The sequence below is a fragment of the Octopus sinensis genome, linkage group LG7, assembly GCF_006345805.1.
Source record: "Octopus sinensis linkage group LG7, ASM634580v1, whole genome shotgun sequence".
Taxonomy (NCBI): Eukaryota; Metazoa; Mollusca; class Cephalopoda; order Octopoda; family Octopodidae; genus Octopus; species Octopus sinensis.
Window position 1 is genome coordinate 77,927,795 of NC_043003.1, and position 23,820 is coordinate 77,951,614.

Below are 23,820 nucleotides of genomic sequence, written 5' to 3' on the forward strand. Positions count from 1 at the left end.
CCAGCCCACAGATTAAAAACAACTCTGGATATTTAATCTCTGTGTTTGTGTTTACGTATGCCAGGGCATTGGTGTTAGTGTGTGCGTGTGTGTGTGTGTGTGTGTGTGTGTGTGTATGTGTGTGTGCGTGTGTGTGTGTGTTGTGTGTGTGTGTGTGTTCCAAACTAGCAATCATCTACTAATTCGAAAACAGCGGTACAGGGGAAATAACTCCTTCCTTACTAGCGGTGAGTTTGTAACGTCTGCCGAGATACTGAATTTGCCGCGTAACTCTCCATATCCCGACAAAGGCAAACGTTGTTGACAACAGCCAAAATATCATCATGTAACTAATAAACAAGTCTTTATATAGTAGGGTCTCACGTAAGAATGGAAATCTTCTTTAAATTGACATTAACCAAGTAATTAATGAACAAAAACTCCTGCTAGAGATGTTAAAGAACTAATATAGTGTAACGTTTTTAAAATATTTTTCTGTGGTCTTTGGTCAGTAACTGCTATTTTCTATTGACTTCTATCTAGAAATCAGAAATTCCATGGACAACAATGTTTTACTTATTTTCCATTACATTTCACACAGATTCAGCATTAATTGCTGAAGCAGAAATATTGTTATAGCAAATATTCTGCTCAATACCACAGATTTGCTTGACCTTAACCACTTGCGTATATCCCTTGTGCGTCTCTGATCATGAACAGGAGTAATGGGAGAGCATCATAGCCGTGTGTTGAGAGGGGTTCTTTGGGGTTTTAATAAATGTAACAAAAGCAAGGCTTGAAGGAAATATTAGCCAATTTTCATTCTTGCTAAGGGTAAACAAATAGGAAATTTCAGTTGCTAAGGAGGTCAAAATTCGGGTTAGACAGTAATAAAAGAACAAGGGAAATAACTGCATATAGATGCTTGAATTTTTTGACGCTGTAATAGACAACCCTTCTCGAGAAGTGGGCCGCATGAGACATGGCTAATCATTAGATGGGCCGCACTTCTGAAATTAAATTCGAGGAAACTCTTTACCAGGTGTACCATTCAGAAACCCCCGTGGAGCGCAGGTTGCCATGACTGCTGTATATAATACAGATTAGAGTAGAACTGGTCTTCAAAGCCAACTTGTGAAAGCAACAGATATATCTTCTTTATGAAATAAACGTGGTATAACCAGTAATATATGTCACACTTCTTTTTTTTAGCAATATCATACACAAGACTACTTTAGCTATTTAAATTCATTTTTAAAAAAATATAGTAGGATTGAACGTGGTGAAAGGGAAGGATTTTGGCTACTATTTCTAGGAAATTGAACGACCACATTGTGGTTGCTTCGTTGTGTTCCTAAAATTTCCCGCTCCGTAACGATAGATCACCTCAGTTGTCACATGCTGTGACACACTCTCCAATGGGAACTTAGTGTGTTTAGCTACCAGCCCAGGTTCCACTGCTCTTCAGGCTGAGAAAGCAAACTGTCAAAGTATCGGTCGCTCTCCAACAGGTCTATAGTTGAGCCTGTGGCAGCAGAGACCTTCGGGGTTCCCGGCCTCCGGACTACATCCTTATTCACCACTATCGGGGGCGGAGACGGTTGCCCGCAAGTGCGATCCCCGTGAGTCAGAGTGGCTGTTCCAAGCGCATTTCCCTCGCCATCTTCTGGGGAAACGCCTTTTCCATTTTGTCTGCTGGGACCATGAGGCGGTCTGAATTACGAGAAATCGAAAGAATGTACGAATTTCGAAGCTTACTGCACGAACAATAAACTTATTCCAAGTAAGAGAATGAAAAATATCCGTCAGAGTTTTACTACAATTACTATCTCTGCTCCTCTCGACTAATATCTGACAGTAGACTTGGTGGCGAGCTGGCAGGATCGTTAGCACGCCGGACAAAATGCTTAGCGGCATTTCGTCCGTCTTTATGTCCAATGTTCAAATTCCGCCGATAACTTTGCCTTTCATCTTTTGTGGATTGATAAAATAAGCACTGATTGAGCACTGGGGTCGATGTAATCGATTTTACCTCCTCCCCGAAATTGCTGGCCTTGTGCCAAAATTTGAAATCAATAATAATGCGTTCTGCTATAGGCATCAGGCCTGAAACTTGGTGTTGGAAGGGGGCTAGTCGATTACGTCCACCCCGGTCGACCCCGAAAGAACGAAAGATAAAGTTGGTGTTGATGACATTTGAACTGAAAACGTAAAACCGGAATAAATGTTGATAAGTAGTTTTTCCGGTGTGCTAATGATTCTTCCAGCGACCTGCCATTGAGCATTCATCCTCACAGCTAGACTCACCCAGTCAACTCAAAACATATGACATTAACGCTTAAACCTGTTTTTACCCTCAGATAATGTCACAAAGGAAATCACATCTTTTCTTGTGGGGTCTGGCTCCTGAATTAATGATCATCCTTCTCTCCTCCCTCACTACCATCAACATCTTACATTCGCCTCATCAGTACTTTGAAATATCTTACAGTTTGTAAACGTTTTCTTCCACCATTAACCTCTCCTACACGCATGCTTTGTTCTTTGGTGCTAACCTTATCTGCTTCTTTAAGCTTAATTCTGTCACACCGTATTCACTATAGCGGGAATAGGATAAACATCATGTCTTCTGGATTCCTGGCAAAGTGGTAATGAACAACACACGCAGAAAAAGAAGATGCAACAGTTTCTGTCCATTAGCTTGTGTATGTGTGTCTTTGTGTCTGTGTTTGTCCCCCCCACCATTGCTTGACAACCAATATTGGTGTGTTTACATCCCTGTAGCTTAGTGGTTCATTAACAAAAAGCAATAGAATAAGTAGTAGGCTTAAAAACAAAAGTCCTGGGGTCAATTTGTTCAACTAAAATTCTTCAAGACAGTGCCCCAGCATGGCCACAATCTAATGACTGAAACGAGAAGAAGAAGAAGAAGAAGAAGAAGAAGAAGAAGAAGAAGAAGAAGAAGAAGAAAGAAGAAGAAGAAGAGAAGAAGAAGAAGAAGAGAAGAAGAAGAAGAAGAAGAAGAAGAAGAACAACAACAACAACACAACAACAACAACAACAACAACAACAACAACAACAACAACAACAACAACGGCGGCGGCGGCGGCGGCGCGGCGGCGGCGGCGGCGGGGCGGCGGCGGCGGCGGCGGCGGCGGCGGCGGCGGCGGCGGCGGCGGCGGCGGCGGCGGCGGCGGCGGTAGCAGCAGCAGCAGCAGCCGGTCAAGAATTTGAACCTGGAGATCTCCATTTCCAGCGACTTCGAGGGCCACCTCCCAGTGGTGTCAGGCGTCAACAATGAGCCCTCGACTACAACAAGACGACCAAAGTTTTTTTTTTTTCCCAAGGTCTGGGGTCTCCCGCCCCTAAGCCCTAGACCATCACCTAATCACCCTTACCTGTCTTGTTGCTTAACAACAACAACAGCAGCAGCAACAGCAACATCTTTGTGCTAAGATGAAACGTACTATGACCACTGTGCAAAGAAGCAGACAAGTAACAATAAAAACAACCACCTCCTCCTCCTCGGTGAAATATAGAGCACAATGGTAGATAACGTTTACATATTTAAACCAATTGTTTCTTGAGGAAGTTATTTAAATCTGATTTCCCAAGGCTGCCTGGTTAACACAGAACATATAGCAATTCATACTTTATGGTTGTTAGTAGTAATGAGGACATCTAACAGTGAGAGCGTTTGCATCAGCTATGTTATCTCATGCCATCACAGACAAAAAAAAAATGATGTGGAAGATGTTAGCACACAGGGTACAATGCTTAGAAGCATTTCCTCCGTCTTCACATCCTGAGTTCAAATTATGCCGAGGTCGACTTTACCTTCCATCCTAAAATAAGTATTCTTTTCTACTCTAGGCACAAGGCCTGAAATTTGGGGGGAGGGAGCCAGTCGATTAGATCAACACCTCTACACTACTGGTACTTAATTTATTGACCCCAAAAAGATGGAAAGCTAAGTCGACCTCGGTGGAATTTGAACTCAGAACTTAAAGACAGGTAGGATACCTATTTCTTTACTACCCACAAGAGGCTAAACACAGAGAGGACAAATGGATTAAGCTGATTATGTCGACCCCAGTGCATAACTGGTACTTATTTAATCGACCCCGAAAGGATGAAAGGCAAAGTCGATCTCGGCGGAATTTGAACTCAGAACATAGCAGCAGACGAAATACCGCTAAGCATTTCGTACAGCATGCAAACGTTTCTGCCAGCTCACTGCCTTTCCTGAAATAAGGATTAGTTGAGCACTGGGGCCAATATAATCGGCTTAACCCCTCCTTGAACCTGCTGGCCTTGATCAAAATTTGAAAGCACTAATTCATACTACTATAGGCACAAGATATGAAATTTCCAGGGAGGGGCTAGTCAATGATATCAACTCCAGTATGCAACTGGTACTTACTTCATCAACTCCAAAAGGATGAAAGGCAAAGTTGACCTTGGCAGGATTTCAACACAGAACATAGAAGGCTGAAATATAACTTAGTATTTTATCTGGTGTGCTAATAATTTTGCTATAATAATAATAATTATTATTATTATTTCTAAATCTCTCAACAGGAGACATTTAGACTTAATAATATTTCATTTAGAAATAATAATATTTCATTTAGAAATAATAATGTTTCTATTTATTAGATCAGTGCCTGTGTGTCACTTTGAAAATAATAATAATAATGATAAGAGCACTCAGAAAGTGCAAACCTCTATCAAGGCAACACCAACATACTCGCAACAATTAGCAAGAAATGATTTTTATAATGAGAATATCTGAAATAAACTCGACTGCTCACACAAATGAGAATACTGAAAATGAACCTGACCACTCTCAAAAATTAAGTAAAAAAAAAAAAAAAACAGGAAAAGTATTCTAGAATCCTTGCCCAGGACCGGATTGATCCCAAAATCTAATCAGTTCGTGCCAGTCATGAGACTGGCCAAACATTCCTGAAAGTTTCAATCAAATCTATCGAGTGATTCTTGAGATATCTCATCCACAAAACAATACCTCTGCCTTCGCTAAGGCAGAGTTAATAATAATCTTCTCTGTGTATGAGAACTTGTCTATGCTGATGGCCTAGTTCTCATATCTGAAAGTATCAAAGAATGAGAGAAGAAATTTCTAAAGTTGAAAGCGCAGACTAAAATCAAGAGGTCTTAATATAAATGTAGCAAAGACAAATTTTAGGTGGCAGGAGTAGTAACAGTGGTGGTGGTGGTGGTGCTGCTGCCGCTATTGCTGGTGGTAGTAGTAGTACTCATCACTATTATCTTCAACAAAACAGACCCCACATACAGTATTATAATGTTCTCTGTACTTCTAAAGAATTGAGTGATGATGATCATCATCAACATCATCATCATCAGTATTATCTTCTTCTATATAAGTTAATTCCTCTTCTTTGGGTGTCTGATGTGAAACCGGGCTGTCTGACTTGAAACCTAGCTGCTGATGGACAAAACGCTTTGCAGCAAATGCTCAGGTGCTACAAACGCTGAAAATGTGCAGAGAACAGCTTCTGTCACATTCCAGGGAGAAAATCTACAAGTAGATGATAGCTTACATTACCTAGGGGACCAAGTCGGTAGCAGGGGTGGATGCTCTGAAAGTGTAGCTGCTAGAATAAGAATAGCCTGGGCAAAGTTCAGGGAGCTCCTACTTCTGCTGATGACAAAGGGCTTCTCGCTCAGAGTAAAAGGTAGACTGTATGACGTATGTGTACGAACAGCCATGCTACATGGCAGTGAAACATGGGCCATGACTTCTGAGGACATGCATAAGCTTGTAAGGAATGAAGCGAGTATGCTTCGTTGGATGTGTAATATCAGTATGCATACACGACAGAGTGTAAGCGCCCTGAGAGAAAAGTTGGATTTAAGAAGCGTCAGATGTGGTGTGCAAGAGAGACGACTGTGCTGGTATGGTCATGTATTGCATATGAATGAGGACAGCTATGTGAAAAAATGTCACACCCTAGCAGTTGAGGGAACCTGTGGAAGAGGTCGACCCAGGAAGACCTGGGATGAGGTGGTGAAGCATGATCTTCAAACATTGGGCCTTACCAAGGCAATGACTACTGATCGAGACCTTTGGAGATATGCTGTGCCTGAGAAGACTCAACAAGCCAAATGAGACCCCTGGCTTATGCCAGTGGTGCATAACCATTTCACTTATGAGTACCCTTCATTCATTGGACAATAAACTTTGCTTGCGAAGACCTGTTGAGGCAAGTGAAATCAAAATCAAAATCGCTGATGTGGTCAATGACAGTACCACTCATGCCAGTGGAACATTATAGCACATCTGAGTGTGATCATTGCCAGGGCCATGGATTGGCTCCCATGCCAGTGGCATGTAAAAAACACCATTCGAGCATGATCGTTTGCTAGCATTGCCTTACTGGCACATGAAAAACAACATTTAAGTGTGTCATTGCCAGTGCTGCTAGACTGGCTCCTGTGCAGGTAGCAAGTAAAAATTACCTTTTGAGCATGGTCATTGCTAGAACCACCTGACTGGTCCTTGTGCCGGTGGCACGTAAAATCACCCACTACACTCTCAGAGTGGTTGGCGTTAGGAAGGGCATCCAGCTGTAGAAACTTTGCCAGATCAGATTGAGCCTGGTGCAGCCTTCTGGCTCACCAGTCCTCAGTCAAACCGTCCAGCCCATGCCAGCATGGAAAGAGGACATTAAATGGCGATGATGATGATGATGACATGAAATGGACCAATGAGGTTTTAGCAAAATAAATCAGTAACTAAAACTATTTATATAACAAAAGATTGGATTGGTAGACCCATGAGAGTGTCAGACAAAATATTTTGCAGTATTTCTTCTCAGCCTGTAACAGTTTGGATTAAAATTATACAAACAATAACTCTGAGCACCTTTTCAAACTCCACCCGTCTAACACCCATGGACATATTTACAAAGTCAGAAAACAGCACAGCTCCCATGACTTCAGGAAACATTTTTTCACGCTGAGAGTTGCTGAAGCATGGAACAAACTGCCAGCATCAGTTGTTAGTTGTCAGAGCACTGCATCCTTCAAAACTTCCATGCTTTCTGAGATTCGCCAACACTACACCTGATTTTCTCCCCTCCATACACACACAAGCATGTATCTGACTCATACATTGTTCGCTTTCCAGACATTTGTACATTACTGCATATACTTTATACACACTTTCTGACAAGTTGTGGTGCACCTGAGCACTGTATACAATAATTTCATTATTATTATTTTATACCAAAGTCAATTTTGACTTGCAACCATCTAAGGACTGTGGCTCAATTCCAAATGATTTTCTAACCCTTTAGCATTTAAAACTAGTCATACTGTCCCAAATATTCAACCTGATTAACCCTTTAGTATTCTGTCAAAAATAATGCTTATTTATTCCCATTGTTTTGAAATAATCATGCATTATCATATGGCTTTGAGATTTTGATAAGGTAACTGTTAATTTTTTAGAATGAGATTGAAGAGGTGGTGTGGAAAACGCGATCTAGCCAGTCTGAACATAAAACAGGTAGAATATTTTGACCAGGTATAGCAGGTTTAAATGCTAAAGGGTTAATGCTGAAATTGACCAGATCCGACCTCTCACACCTACCCTACAATGTTATTCTAAAAATAAACAATCATAATCATCAAAATCTTAAAGCTACAAGATAATATTGAGTAATCAAAAAACGTTGATAAATAAGCATTACATTTGAGTAAGTAATCTGAAAGTTAAAAGGTTTAGGATGTAAGCCCCAACATCCATATCATTCCTCTGAGGAACTGTCACCACAAGGTATCATCTTTGAGATGCATAGTGATTGAACAATGCCACATAAAATCCTGCAATTAACAAGATATATAGCACATCTTTCACCATGCCCAACATATTTGACAGAAGTGTCTAACTTAATGACAGATGCTCTCCATATTCTCTTAATTGCAGGATTTTATGGTGCAGCGTTTAATATTTAATCAACAGTTTTAATATTTTACTGATCAGCTACGGCTTATTGTTGCTATCTTATTGTCAAGAGTTTATTTTACCTACTTAAATAACACTCAATGTTTAGCTGTATTACTCTAATAAATTATCTAGTGTTGACAACCTGAGAGTGTTAAGTGTTTGGTTTATAACCAGGTAACATAGAATGAAGAAGATATTTTTGCTGATATCACTGGTAATTAGAATGGTATGTGTTAGAGGTTAATGTTGTTGACACATATATTCTATGTGTATGATTCATAAGTTCAATTGGTGGTTGAATGTTATGCTCTAAATCTATGCTGTGAACTGAGTGAGGGAATACATGGATTGATGATATCAAACATGAATGCTTCTTGAATTTTTTACAAAACCTATCATGTTGGATCTGCTATCGATGAGAAACCAGACTACTTACTCATTAAATTAACATGTAAATGGTTCATTATTCCACAGATAAATGTACTTTTAACCCTTTTGTTACCAACCCGGCTGAAACCAGCTCTGGCTTTTTAGTATAAATGTCTTGTTTTCATAAGTTTTGAATTCAAATCTTCTACCAAATCTTATGTTCCTAACACTAGCTTAATGATAACGATGTTATTTTACTAAATTCTTTGTTATATTTAAAATAATTAGAAGAAACACAGAGCATCTCAAAATAAATACAGTAATGAAAGGGTTAATGTTAATTCTCAGGCTGAATCAGATTAAAACAATATAAAGCAGGATCTTTGGATTATAAGCACCATCCATCTGACAGGATTCCACATCAAGTGAATTTTAATCACAGGGCTTAAGTCAACTCAAGGCTGTGGTATAAGACATTTCTCCAAGATGATACACAGTAAGCATCCGCAAAACAAGAATAACCACAGAACCTCTTTAACATTCTACAGTATGAGGATCAAGGGTTAGGTGTGATCTGAATGGCTAGTGTACCAGAGAGGATTGAGATATTGTAATTGAGAAGTGAGTTCAGATGGATAATGGTACACTTATACTTACTAATTCTGAAAAGAAAGCAGCATTAAAGTGCTAATTTGAAGGTTATTAAATATAAAGAGAGTCTTCGCAGTATAGTCCTAACAGAGGGACTAGCCATTCTAGTAGACAGTCATGTGATAAAACAATGAAATGCCTCATAGTTCTAGCAGACCAATTCTAATTTATGTTGCTTAATGTCAATATTTAAATACTAGACGGCCCATCATCATCATCGTTTAATGTCCGTTTTCCATGCTAGCATGGGTTGGATGGTTCGACCAGGGTCTTGGAAGCCAGGAGGCTGCACCAGGCTCCAGTCTGATCTGGCAGTGTTTCTACAGCTGGATGCCCTTCCTAACGCCAACCACTCCGTGAGCATAGTGGGTGCTTTTTACGTGCCACCAGCACAGATGCCAGGGCAGGTTGGTGCTTTTTACGTGCCACCGGCACAGAAGCCAGTCAAGGCGCCACGTTCGGATGGTGCTTTTTACGTACCAGGGTCATATAATGCTGCTAAGGTGGCCCTGGTGATCTTGCTACCATATATTTCAGTTATCAGTTGCTCAAGGACAACAACAACAGTGCTCACTGACAAATGGTATATTATGCAAAGGCTGCCCTGAATTATATACATCTAATCACGGATCATTTTCAGGACTTCATTGACCCTATTACTGAATCATGTACAAACAATAGTGAAGCATTCTGGTGTAAGATAAAGACATTGGTTTCAAATTTTGGCACAAGGCCAGTAATTTCGGGAGAGAGAGTAAATCGATTACATCAATCCCATTGTTCAACTGCTACTCATTTTACTGACCCTGAAACGATGAAAGGCAAAGTCAACCTCACTGTTCAACTAGTACTTATTTTATTGACCCCAATAGGATGAAAGGCAAAGTTGACCTGAGCATGCTGGGCAAAATGCATTTTGTCTGTTTATTATGATCTGAGTTCAAATTCTGGTAACAATTCTGCCAGCTCACCACTTTAAGGTATAGGATAAAGGTATTAAAAAGAATAAGTAAGAAAATCTGGGTGTAATGAAGTGGTCTCACTGAAATAAATGCCTTTACAGATATTGGTTTCATTTTTACACTAAAACACCATGACAAAGAAATAATGTTTTCCTAAACATTGGGAATTATCCTATACAGAAAAATATTCATAAATATTAATGAATAGAAAGCTTTAGAAAATGTAAAGATTGTTACTTTATGTATTTTCAAATATTTTTCTTTATTTCCAAGTTATAAAAAAATTCACTTTTATGAGTTGATTATTAAGGTCTACCATTCTATCAAATATTAATTCAATGTTTTCATTATGGAATTTGGAAGAAGATGAATAATGCAAGGCTATGATACAAACTTGTTTAATAAAATATATTCCAAATAAATGGAAGATGGTGTAAGTGGATTCTTTGGCTAGTTTACTTTGTCTTCACATAACGTTTGTGGCGTGGAATTAATTTCTTCATATCAGGAATAGTAGGTGTTACACTCTCCCTTTCATAACAAGCAGTGAGCCATTTCTGGAACCGAGGATACCAATCAATATCAGATGGTATTTCAAAATTTTTAAAATGTTTCAAAACTTCCAGCCTTTGCATCCATGGATACACCATTATATCAGCAAATGAAAATGAGTCTCCCATGAAGAAATTTCCAGTTGGGGACATGGCTTTCACAAAACTTCCAATATTTTCAACAAAAGATTTCTGCGTTTCACCAAGATTTTCAGGATCTGATCTCAGAATAGAATAAAACAATGGAATTATTTTACTTGTAGCATAATCACCCCAGATACGAACTTGAGCCTTATCATAAGGTTGTTCCATCATAATTTTGGGGTTTTGTGGCCAAGTTTCATCAATATATTCTACACATACAGCAGATTCATAAATAATTTTATCATCATGTACCAGCACTGGTACCAAGCCTCTTGGATTCAGTTTTAAAAACTCTTCAGTCTTGTTAGAAAGATCAGTTTCTTCATATTTAAAAGGAATTCCTTTCTCCAAGAGAGCAATCCAGAGTCGTTGAGCAAATGGACAGTACCAGGCACTTAAAAAGCGAAGTTTAGTACTTTCAGACATATTGGGAAAAGGAACCTAAAAGAAAAAGAAGCAAAAATAGCTTAAATATATATCCATAAACTATTAATCAATAATTCTGAGTAAAAACAAATACATTTTACATTTATAAATTACATTTGTATCTTTGTATTATGTCTGTTTTTCTATGCTAGCATGAGTTAGACATGCATATTATTGAAGAAAAATTTTTAGTTAAGTTAATTTTGGCTCAAAAAGCAAAAAGCAAGGCCATGTAGGGGGACATGGAGTTATGTACAGGGTGCTGTTCATGTAAAAAGTTCAGGCCATTTGTGGTCAAGGGAGACTTTGAACCGAGCGGTTGTCGGCATCTTCACTATTTCGTCCGGCAGCTTATTCCACGGAACCGCAACCCGGACGGAGAAAGCCCCTCTCCTTCGATTGAGATGAAATCGTCACAGATAGAGCTTTTCGGAGTGACCCTGCAGCCGACGCTCTGGAGCAGGAGTGAAGAACAGCTCTTTCGAGAGGTTACACTTTCCGCTTATGATGTTGTGAGCAAGAATGAGATCACCACGGTGTCGTTGTTTTTCTAGAGAATAAAGGTCGAGCGTCTTCAGCCTTTCTTCATAAGACAAATGCTTGAGACCAAGAACCATGCGGGTAGCCAGCTTCTGGACTCTTTTGAGATGATGTATGTCTTTGAGGAGATAAGGAGAAGAGGCTTGAATCCCGTACTCCAACATGGGTCTCACCAGCGTGACATAGAGCGGTAGGAATATGGCTGCTGTGAGCATTCCGAATGACCATCGAATCAGAAACAGATGCCCTTTTTATCATTAAGTCTTACCTGCTTTTCTAGTAAGGGAATTTTCATTCCATTCTTTTTAAAAAGTGCAGGACTACCAGATGACTTGTTAATGGGGAAATGCCAACAAATTTCATGGTTTGAAGCTCAGTGATATTCTGGAGATGTGCAATATGTAAACATTTACACATACACACACAAAAGCATACATATATACATATATAAAGGATTTTGTACATTTTCCATTTACCAAATTCACTTACATGACCCAGAGCTATAGTTGAAGACACTTGCCCAGTGAAGGAGGGGTGCAATGGGACTAAACAAAAAAAATATTGTGTGAATAAAAGGGTCATAAGCTGGCAGAATCCACTGATATAAGACCAAAGATATAAACATGTGCAAATAACTTCTAAATTTCACCATTAATTTATACACACAGAGAACAGGAAAAGTGAAAAATTTATTCTTATTCTTAAGAGATAGACCACAGGGAGGGGTATGACCTGTATCTGTTTGCTCAGCTTGCAAGAACTCCCACAAATCACACTCTTTACTTTTGAAAAACAGACACAGAGGACAACATAACCTTAAGATAGTATGGTCATGGCAGGAATGGCATAAATTATAGATTTGTTTGCTTGCACAACACTAAAGTGGGGTTAAACAATAATGTGGAGGAGTTTCTTTGTGGTTGTTCACGCTATAAGAAATAGCAGCCAATTTCTCTCAAATCACAACTAATATTTTACAAAGGAGATTAATATACTGAATAATGTAGACACATTAAGTTTGGACAAAAAGTAAATAAAATGGTCACAGCTGGAATATTGATGATTGTGGGCCTCCTCACTTAGAGATGACTTTTGACTTAACAACTACATCAATAAATTGATAATAAACCAACAACGGCGCTTTTATAGTCGTAGTATACTAGGAGGATAACCTGCCTATGTCACTACGTTGACCTAATTAAAGTTTTGCTCTTTCAGTAACATGCACTGATGAATGAAAGGAGAAAGGGAATATGAAACAAAATATGTAAAAAATGAAAATAATAGCAAAGGGATGAAGGGGAAGAGTGAGAGGTGACAGCTTGTGATTATACTATTTAGCTCTCTTCTTTGTCCCCGCTTTTATTAACACAAATACAAAACACAAATATACATGTCCTCCCCCACTCTTCTCTTTCAACTCAGCTGAATATGCAGGAATTAAGCCTTAAGCCTATAGCTGTTACCAATTCAACAAAACTGTTTTAGCTTTAGTGAAACAATGCCGCGGCGAGTTGGCAGAAACGTTGGCACGCCGGGCGAAATGCGTAGCCGCATTTCGTCTGCCGTTACGTTGTGAGTTCACATTCCGCCGAGGTTGACTTTGCCTTTCATCCTTTCGGGGTCGATAAATTAAGTACTAGTTACGCACTGGAGTCTGTGTAATTGACTTAATCCCTTTGTCTGTCCCCTCTATGTTTAGCCCCTTGTGGACAATAAAGAAATATATCTTTTCAAAGAGGATTTCTTTCCTTGGCAAAAAGAGTAATACAGTGCAATGGAGTGGGGATTTATAGCCCAGGGTGGTGTGTTGTGTTCTTGAACAAAACACTTCATCTCACGTTGCTTTGCAGTCAGTTCGACGCCTGACACTTAGCACACCATGCACTTGTTCCAACAAGATCAATTTAATAGAGGGAGTGAACTAACGTATGGTACGTACATTTTCTTTTTTTTTTTTTTTCCTTTTATTTGTTTCAGTCATTTGACTGCGGCCATGCTGGAGCACCGCCTTTTGTCGAGCAAACCAACCCCAGGACATATTCTTTGTAAGCCTAGTACTTATTCTATTTGTATCTCTAAGCGCTAAGTTACGGGGATGTAAACACATCAGCATCAGTTGTCAAGCAATGTTGGGAGGACAAACACAGACACGCAAACACATACATACATACATACATACATATCATTATCATCATCGTTTAACGTCCGTTTTCCATGCTAGCATGGGTTGGACGGTTCGACTGGAATCTGGGAAGCCAGAAGGCTGCACCAGGCTCCAGTCTGATCTGGCAGTGTTTCTACAGCTGGATGCCCTTCCTAACGCCAACCACTCCGTGAGTGTAGTGGGTGCTTTTTACATGCCACCAGCACAGGTGCCAGGCGAGGCTGGCAACTGCCACGATCAGATTGGTGCTTTTTACGTGCCACCAGCACGGAAGCCAGTTGAGGCAGTGCTGATATATATATATACGACGGGCTTCTTTTCAGATTCCATCTACCAAATCCACTCACAAGGCTTTGGTAGGCCCGAGGCTATAGTAGAAGACACTTGCCCAAAGTGCCATGCAGTGGGACTGAACCCAGAAGCATGTAGTTGGTAAGTAAGCTACTTACCACACAGCCACTCCTGCACCTATAGACAAATCATTTGTGCAAGTCATGCATCAAAACAGCTGAACACTCATATATTTTCTTTGATATGAAAGTCCATCATCATTAAAAAAAAAAAACTGATGTTGATAACTTAGAGATGCCATCTGCATGAGAATTAATAGTGAAGAGGTTGTCATAACATTTAGCTTTCCTGTGTTCAACATGCACTTGTTTGGGTAACATTGATTTGATGGAGGGAGCAAGCTAAATGATGGGAGAGTCCATCATTATTGTAATTTTTTTTTTTTTTTTTTTTTTTTGCAGGATTGACATATAAGAAAATGAAGCCAGGTATCTACAAAAATAATTTTGGATTTTCTGAGTTGGGGAAAGGAATAATTAAATGTTTAAAAGTAGATTGTTTTACAGATTTTTGTGCACACTACTTAAAAGCCTCATTAGTTAACTTAAGAAGTTAACCAAGTCAAATTTACAATTTCACAAACGATGTGTTGACTCCTAATTATTTAACAGTTAGAAATGTGTTGATAGGCAAATTTTATTCTTTGTGTGTTCTATTTCTTCATCTTCGGACTGCATCACCAGCATTTGTTCATTCGATCCCACCACAACCATCCACTCCCGGGTGTATTTATCGACACCCAAGGATTGTCTATTCGACCAAAATAATCGGCATCAACAACTTAAAGAAGCCCTGGTGTAGACTATATTTAAAGTAGCGGTAAGAAATCTTATAACACAACAAAGCTGGCTCTATGTCGTTGCTCGAGCTGCTAGAAATAGCAGCGAAATCTCCCCTTTGAAATTGGCTGTACAATCTTATAAATAAAGTAAAAATGACACATTGAATAATGCAATCCACCCTGAATAAAACTAAATACGAGAGGCACACAGCTGGAATACTAGATCAGGATTGATCTGGGGCTAAACAACAACAAACTGTGAGCTTCTCCATAGTAGCTCTATCTGCTAGAAATAACTATTTCTTTACTACCCACAAGGGGTTAAACACAGAGAGGACAAACAAGAACAGACAAACGGATTAAGTCGATTATATCGACCCCAGTGCGTAACTGGTACTTATTTAATCGACCCCGAAAAGATGAAAGGCAAAGTCGACCTCGGCGGAATTTGAACTCGGAACGAAACGGCAGACGAAATACGGCTACGCATTTCGCCCGGCGTGCTAACGTTTCTGCCCTGCTAGAAATAACTAAGTTCCTTGAAAACACCATCCATCGTCTTGAAAAGAAAAGACTTGTATGACGTTTTGTATAATGTATCTAACAAATATATATATATATATATATATATTATATATATATATATATATATATGAATTTAAAAACAAACGGGATCATCACGGCTGGAACGCCTTTGATCAGTTCAATCAGTGCTGAAACCAGTAATAAACATCAAATAACAATAACTAATATAGTAAGTTTAAACATCGGTGAATTAAGATTATCCACGTATAAAAAAAACACAGAAGTCTCTTTAGGAATAATTAAAAAACAAAAATAGAAAGTCAGTCAATGAAAAACCCTGTCTACAGTGTGTGTGTATTCAAAAACGCTTCCTGGGGTACTTTTCCGCAGATTTTATTTAACACATGCTTTTACTTACCTCACTGCAAACAACTCGAGCGAACTTGTGCAAACAAGTAATTTCACTTGCTTCTTCCCGTACAAGTACGTATGTAGCTTATATATGGAGTATGCGTCAATATATACCCAGAAAACAGGTATTGAATGAACACATGACCGTCAATGTGTGCGTGTGTGCTTGCATGTGCATACGTGTTTAAATTCCTCTCTCTCTCTCTCATCCTCTCTGTCGAAAAGAAGTCGGCTGTAGTAGTATCAAGAGAGGTATGGGTTCCGCCAGATCTAAACCTACTTGTAGCGGTAGCTGACCCACCACTGCCACCAAAGAAGCAAAGCAAGTTCAATGCTCTGTGTATAGGGGTGGGGGTATGCTTACACAAATGTGCCGAACTCCGACTTTAACTTCCAGAAAAATGGAAATTATTTAAAGAAAGTTTCTACAAATACTCTTCAGATGAGTAGATTCTGATTGCATAGGAATTTGTAAGGGGAAAAAATTCCGTGGGTGGGCTTTGCTGCCCTAAAATGGGTACGTTTTTAATGAAATTTTAAACAAGTACCTTTCAGAGTGTACTTACTTAAGACGAGTGGTCCAGGTGCGCGCACTCGTGTACTCGCGCATCCGCGCTAGCATGTCGTGACTAGTCGATCCTACAACGACTACCTAGCAAAGTAAATGAAACTCAAAATAAATAATTTTTTTACCCAAAATAAATAATTTTTTTACCTAAAGCAAATAATTTTTTAAAAACAAAGTAAATAAAACAAATACACAAAGTAAGGATCGACTAGTCACAACTAGCAACAGCGGATGCGCGAGTGCGCGCACCGGGACCACTCTTCTTAAGTAGTACCGGGTGTAGATTACGATTATATCAGAATTTGATAAGAAAAAGACAAAAAAAATGGGCATGACACATAATTCTTTCCGAAATTTCAAGTTTCATTTTGTAAACATGTAAATGTGTGTCAGTACGTATACTCTTTTACTTGTTTCAGTCATTTGACTGCGGCCATGCTGGAGCACCACCTTTAGTCGAGCAAATCGACCCCGGGACTTATTCCTTGCAAGCCCAGTACTTATTCTATCGGTCTCTTTTGCCGAACCGCTAAGTGACGGGGACGTAAACACACCAGCATAGGTTGTCAAGCAATGCTAGGGGGACAAACACACACATATACATACATATACATATATACGACAGGCTTCTTTCAGTTTCCGTCTACCAAATCCACTCACAAGGCATTGGTTGGCCCGGGGTTATAGCAGAAGACACTTGCCCAAGATGCCACGCAGTGGGACTGAACCCGGAACCATGTGGCTGGTTAGCAAGCTAATTACCACACAACCACTCCTGTGTACGAGTCCACCAATTTTTTTTTTTTTTTTTTTTTTTGCATACCATTTTCCCGAGATAATCGTAATCTACGGACACTGAAAGGTATGTGCTGAAAATTTTTTATAAAAAATACCCATTTTCCTGAAACTTAGGGGGAAACAAATGATCGTGCCGTGTGTGCATTCTGCTGTGACTGTCATATGTCTTACATCAAGTGTACAAAGACATCAGACAGACTACATTTAAAAACTCTGATGAGAAAAGTGAAGCCGTATAAAGGAATATTTCTGGTTACGAAAAAAGCAGTTATGTTTTTGTTCAAATGCTTTGAGCCAAAAATAAAGCCAACGAATGTAGTTACACGATTGCTCAATGAATAGCTGAGAAAGGTAAACCTTTTACAGATGGAGAATTTATATAAAGAAAAAAAGGCTTTTCTGAGAAGTGCTAAAATTTTGTTCTGTGATTTCCCAAAAGCTGAAACAATACGGTCTCGAATTCAAGAAATCTCAGCTTCTACAAGATCAACTGAGAAACGTCTAACTGATATAGCTGAAAACATAATAATAAAACAAAAAGGTTGATTACAAAAAGCTGCTGCATTCAGTGACACTATTGATGAAAGTACTGACGTGAATGACATGGTGCGCCTAGCAATTGTTGTAAGATAGTGTGACAATGGTCGTATTTATGAAGAATTATGTTGTTTGACTCCTCTTGCCAATACAACTACAAGACAGGACATTCTGACTGCATTTGTAAATTATTTCGAAAATCAAGCCATTAATATAAATAAACTATTTTTGTATTACTACCGATGGAACACGTGCAATGGTTCGAAAGGAAAAAAGATTTGTTAAATTTCTTGAAAATCATATTGGACGCAATGTAATGAGTTTTAATTGCATTATACATCAAGAAAACTTAGTCACAAAGCTTGAGTTCTGTCTTGGAGACTATTGTTAAATAGTTAACTTCATAGTTTCTCGCTCTTTGTAATTTAAGTCTCTTCTGCAAGAATTGGACAGCGAATATGCAGACCTCCCACTCACAGTAATGTCCATTAGCTTAGTCGGGGTAATGTTTTGAACAAATTTGTATCATGCTTTATTAATATTAGATATTTTGGTGGGTGATATACTTAGCAACACTTACAAATACTTTCCATATGTAAAGGCTCATTCAAATCGATTTAATGTTAATAAAAATGAATTTCAAAAATATATTGCAACGTTGAAAGAAGAATTTTCCAAGCGAAGTAAAGATTTCGAAACTTACGCTCCTATATTTTCTTTTCTCATAAAACCCGACTTGATTGATTTGAAAACGAACTCATTTGATCTATTACTTTTTGAGTGGATGCACGTCAACAGTTTTGAAATGGAAATGATTGAATTAACAACTGCAGAATGGTGGAAAACAAAATTTGTTGAACTACGAAAAACTCTTGGAAGAAGCTGCTTGGAGAAGTCTGTTGCCATCTTCAATTGATGGATGTCGTTGCCTGAAAGATTTAATTCTTTGAAGTAAATCTCGTATACGCTGCTTTCAGCCTTTGGCTGAACATACGCATGCGAACAAAATTTTTCCCATATGAAATCTGTTTTGAGTCCTCAAAGAAGTTGTCTGGCAATTCAATATTGGGAAGCTTGCATGAAGCTAACAGTCATAAATTATGCGCCTGATATGAAGAAATTAAGCAAAAATGTACACGGACTAAGGTTCTCATTAATTTATAGAAATTTAATGTAACTGTTGTTTATAACTTGTTTATAATTTTGTTCTGTTGGCTATAATTTGGGAGAAAAAAATTAATTAATATTCTAAATAAAATTATATTTGTTTCCAGCGAGTTTCAGAAGCATAAACTCTACTAATAAAAGTAGCAATATGAAGTTGGCACTCCTTTATCAAATGGTTGCCAATGCCTGATCTAAAGCTAAGAAATTTTACAAACACCATACAAACTCTACCTCCAATAAAATCGCCTATAGAACAATGAACACCTAGAGAGCGTGAACCTTGTGATTTGCGACCAACTGAAGCACATAGAGTTGAACTCGTGTTTTTCTTTCTTTGTCTTATTTTCTTCCTCTTTGTATCCTTTTCTTTCTTCACTTATGTTTGTGTTCCTTCGGTTCTGTATTCGTATTTTAATGTGGTTTTGTTTTATATATGTGTAGTGAATCTTGCATGCATGAAGTGGATTTGATCCACCATAGCCAAATTTAAATTAATACTGCAACAGAACTTTTCCCACGATCGAACAATGGTTTTTTTCTCTGACAGCAGTTTTACATTTTCCAGGTGCCTTTAGCTAGGCCGAAATAATGTCTTCACCACTTGACCCTTTCTAACTTCTTCTACTTCACCAAAAGCTAGAATAGAGATAACGAGACAACCAACTAAATCTATTGTTCTCAATGATATATCTATCCTTCTGGATCTTTATACAAGCAAGCACACCCCAAGCAAAAGTCAGTCTGTCACAGTCGTGAGGACTCAACGGAGTTAGTCACAGTTGGTGACGCCTCAATGAAGTCTGGCTGACCAGCTAGACACTTTGGTCAGAGGGAGAAAGCAACTGTCAAACAACACCCAACAATTCTCTCTAGCTCTAATTCTGTTCTCTTACATCATTCTATCTCTCTCTGTAATTACTACTAAACAATGAAGAGGACACAAACACAAACTTTACTTAGAAAGCTTTTGGATCTATCATTAACCTGCTCGTCGAGGCAAGGTATTTGTAACGTAACGGAAAATAAATATTTCCTTAAAACTTAATGCATTATCCACCTTTCACATCTTACAGTATGCAATAACAACAAACCTTTTTCGTCACAACTGCCTCCACCGACAATTCTTAATATTGTGTACCAATCTAATTTCAGCTGTTACATATATATCGTGTATATACGTGTTATATATGTAATTATTGAATTATCTAAATTAAAAGAACGAATTTTAAAAAAATTGGGGAGCGAATTTTTCGAAATTTTTCTTTTTTAAAGCAGGCTTTCAAACACAGACAGTCCGACATTTTTGCTTAAATCTGAGCTATAAACAATTAAATATATTTGTGATGGGAAAGATATTGAAAAATATCAATACGTCAGAGTGACAAAGAAACGAGGAGGGTATCAGATGGTCGTGAGATGCGCAAAATATAACAGCGAAATAGCCCTTAAAGCTTATTTTTGGTTTCTGCATAAGCGTATGAATTCCCTCGTATAGAACACAAATATCAAAAAATTTTCTGAAAATTCCAAAAAATAAAAAAGCTATGAAGGGTTATATGGTGTGCTTAAAGTAGAATTGCGCCCTTATTTATTTGCCGTGAAGATCCATGTAATCAATAAAAACGTTAAAAAATGGATTGCAGAATTTGGGGAACCAACAAGTCGTGGGAAAAGAATCCATGCGCATTCTATCATACTTTAGGCCTCAAAACCCAGCATAAGGCCACCCTATCCCGCCAAGAGGCTTCTTTTTCTTTGTCATTCACGTTAGTCGGCAACCTTAACCTGTGTCAGTGTAACGATAAAGCACCCAGTACATATTAAGTGGTAGGAACAGCATCCAGCTGTCGGACGTCACAGTCTGCAACTCCTTTACTCCCTCCCATATCCTGGATGCTGCGGTTAATGGGAGGGTCACTGCTGCTGTAGCCGAATGGGGGAAAAAAAACCCTGATGTATTGAGACAAGATACTGAACTATCTCTTCCAATCTGTGGCGCTTGAGATGTTCGGAGGGACTGGGACACTAACCGCGAAGTTCTTGTCAACGTTGGCAGCTCGCCTCAGCGAGGTGTTAGGTGATGCCTGAGGGCGCTTGGCTTTGCCAACGATTTAGCCTCATCATCAGCCGTGGTAATGCTGCGAACGCGCTGGCTTGCTTCAGTAGGTTCCGATTAAACATTGTGATGTGCGACCAGTTACTGCGATAAGAAAAGATTCCCCACAAATGATTTTAACACAGTTTTAACAGAAAAAGTTGGTAGAATTAAATGAAAGTTTTCCGGTAATTACCTTTCATATAAATAAATGTTTATGTTAATGAAAATAAACATGACATTAAAATACAAATACAAAACCGAAGAAAACACAAACATGAGCGAAGGAAGAAAAGAGGAAGAAAGAATAGAAAGAAAAATAATATCAATTCAACATCAGGTGCCTCAGTAGATCACATCCCATAAGATTCAACGGAACCTATTTAAGCAAGCCAACACGTTCACGGTATTACTACGGGCGATGGCGAGTCCGAGGCGTTGAAACAGCCAAGGGTTAAGTTGTTTGGTATTTTTTCGGAAGTCATCTGCAACTATTAATGTTACCAAAACAAGTTTAAAATTGCTTGTATAATCGTTTTAATTGATCTATTTATTAAAGTTCCAAATTATAATTATCAGCTAAACATTAAAGAAGCCAATAATAAATCTTACGATTAAAGAAGCCTATAGATAACAATCATTGGTTTCTTGTTGAACGAGAAATAACTCAGCAGTGATTCAATATCCAAGACATTTACAGTTACTTCCCTTAGATAATTTTGTCTCGGTATTAATTTTACGCTTTAATACATACCTATTTCTTTACTACCCACAAGGGGCTAAACACAGAGAGGACAGACAAACGGATTAAGTCGATCATATCGACCCCAGTGCGTAACTGGTACTTATTTAATCGACCCCGAAAGGATCAAAGGCAAAGTCGACCTCGGCGGAATTTGAACTCAGAACGTAGCGGCAGGCGAAATACCGCTAAGCATCATTCACGTACAACGGCAAAGAACGAAGCGTCATAATAAATGGGTTTCAGTATTTAATTAAGTCTCTTGACACTCTGAATTCAAATCCTATTGGGGATGACTTTATCTTTTATCGTTATGGATTATAATAATTACCCTAGTGTCGAGTATTTTGATCAAAATCTGGATTTCGGCTCAGCTTGTGTAATCAAGTAAGGCTGTCGCCTAGCAGCTAAGCTAAACATGTCCAACACTTACATCCACTGCTCTGCCACACAGATATCTTCCTTAGTTACGAGAAATTATGCAATCTCTGAGCAGGTTTATAGAATCTTTTTTTTAAATATGACTGGAATACTTAATTGAATACTACTTTTAAGATTATAAAAGCCAGTTACAGATATCAGAGGAAGGATGGTAGATTTAATTATCAATAAAAAAAAATTTACAACTTTGCTACTGTGATGCAAATATTCGGTGTTGATCGTATTCACTTATAATGTAGTACAAGGGTTTGATCTTGTCACAAAATTTGAAACTAATATAGTAGAAGAGTTAATAATAGTACAAAGATTACTATTGTTATCTTATATAATCTTTACCTCATTCCAAGAAATTGCTCACAAAATTTACAAGTTTTTCTGAGATAATTAATGTCTTCAATATTACAGATTTTTTTTAATCAAAAGTCAAAGATAATGAAATAAATGAGAAGTTTGCTTCTCAACCGCATGGTTCTGTTTCAGTCCCACTGCATGGCACCTTGGGCAAGTGTCTTCTACTACAGCCTCAGGCCAATCAAAGACTTGTGAGTGGATTTGGTAGACAGAAACTGAAAGAAGTCCACTGTGTGTATGTGTGTGTATCTCATCACTAATTTACAAGCAGTGTTAGCTTAGTGTGTTTACATCCCCGTAACTTACTGGTTCAGCAAAAAGCAACATAAAATAATATTGGGCTTAAAATACAAATAAGGACTGGGATCAATTCTTTTGACTAAAATTCTTCAAGGTGGTGCCCCAGCATGGCCGGTCTGATAACTGAAACAAGTAAAAAGTGACTAAATAATGTAATGTAGAAAAAGGATGGAAGAAAAGATGTGATGTAAATATGTGAGCTACTAGTTTATTTAAATGTGAATGAACATCACTGGTTTATATAAACAACCATTTTTATCTAGGGGTACATATGAGATGACAAAAATAATAAAAAATAAAGCAAAAAAATAAAATAACTGACACACATCACGAGGTTAATGATAAAAATTTAGAAAAAAAATGAGCTTCAAAAACTTGCATATCCTGTTGTTTTAATTATACTCATACATTACAAAATTGGGAATAATTTATTTTTTAAGACACTCAAACATTAGTATGGATTTTTGAAAGACTTCAATTATATACACACACATATATATATTGGGTCAACCCATAGATAATGCAGTTTTTTCAGTTGCATAAACTAAAAGTTAGAGGGGGATGGGATAAACCATCTGCATCTGCTTGCTATAAAAGCAGGTAGTAATGTCACCTTGTTCTTATTCTTTACCTTATTCTTTAGCTTGTTCTTATTCTTATGTTATGCTCTGAATCCATGTTGTGAGCTGAGTGAGGGAATACATAGATTGATGATATCAAACATGAATGCTTCTTGAATTTTTTACAAAACCAATCATGTAGGATCTGCTATTGATGAAAAACTGGACTACTTACTCATTAAATTAACATGTAAATGGTTGAGTATTCCACAGATAAATGTACTTTTAGTGTTAATTCTCAGGCTGAATCAGATTTAAACAATATAAAGCAGGTTCTTTGGATTACAAGTACAATCCATCTGACAGGATTCCGCATCAAGTGAATTTTAACCACAGGGCTTAAGTCAA

The 23,820-nt window shown here is 38.1% G+C and overlaps 1 protein-coding gene across 1 annotated transcript; it reads right to left on the reverse strand.

Annotated features, from left to right (window-relative positions):
- Window positions 1–10,181: 10,181 nt before the first annotated feature.
- On the reverse strand, window positions 10,182–16,265 carry LOC115214295 (glutathione S-transferase U20-like). Its single transcript, XM_029783447.2, has 2 exons — window positions 15,861–16,265; window positions 10,182–11,093 (listed from the first exon to the last, which is right to left on the reverse strand). The coding sequence occupies exon 2, from the start codon at window positions 11,076–11,078 to the stop codon at window positions 10,413–10,415; it is 666 nt and encodes a 221-aa protein (XP_029639307.1). The 5' UTR covers window positions 11,079–11,093; window positions 15,861–16,265; the 3' UTR covers window positions 10,182–10,412.
- Between the last annotated feature and the right edge of the window lie 7,555 nt (window positions 16,266–23,820).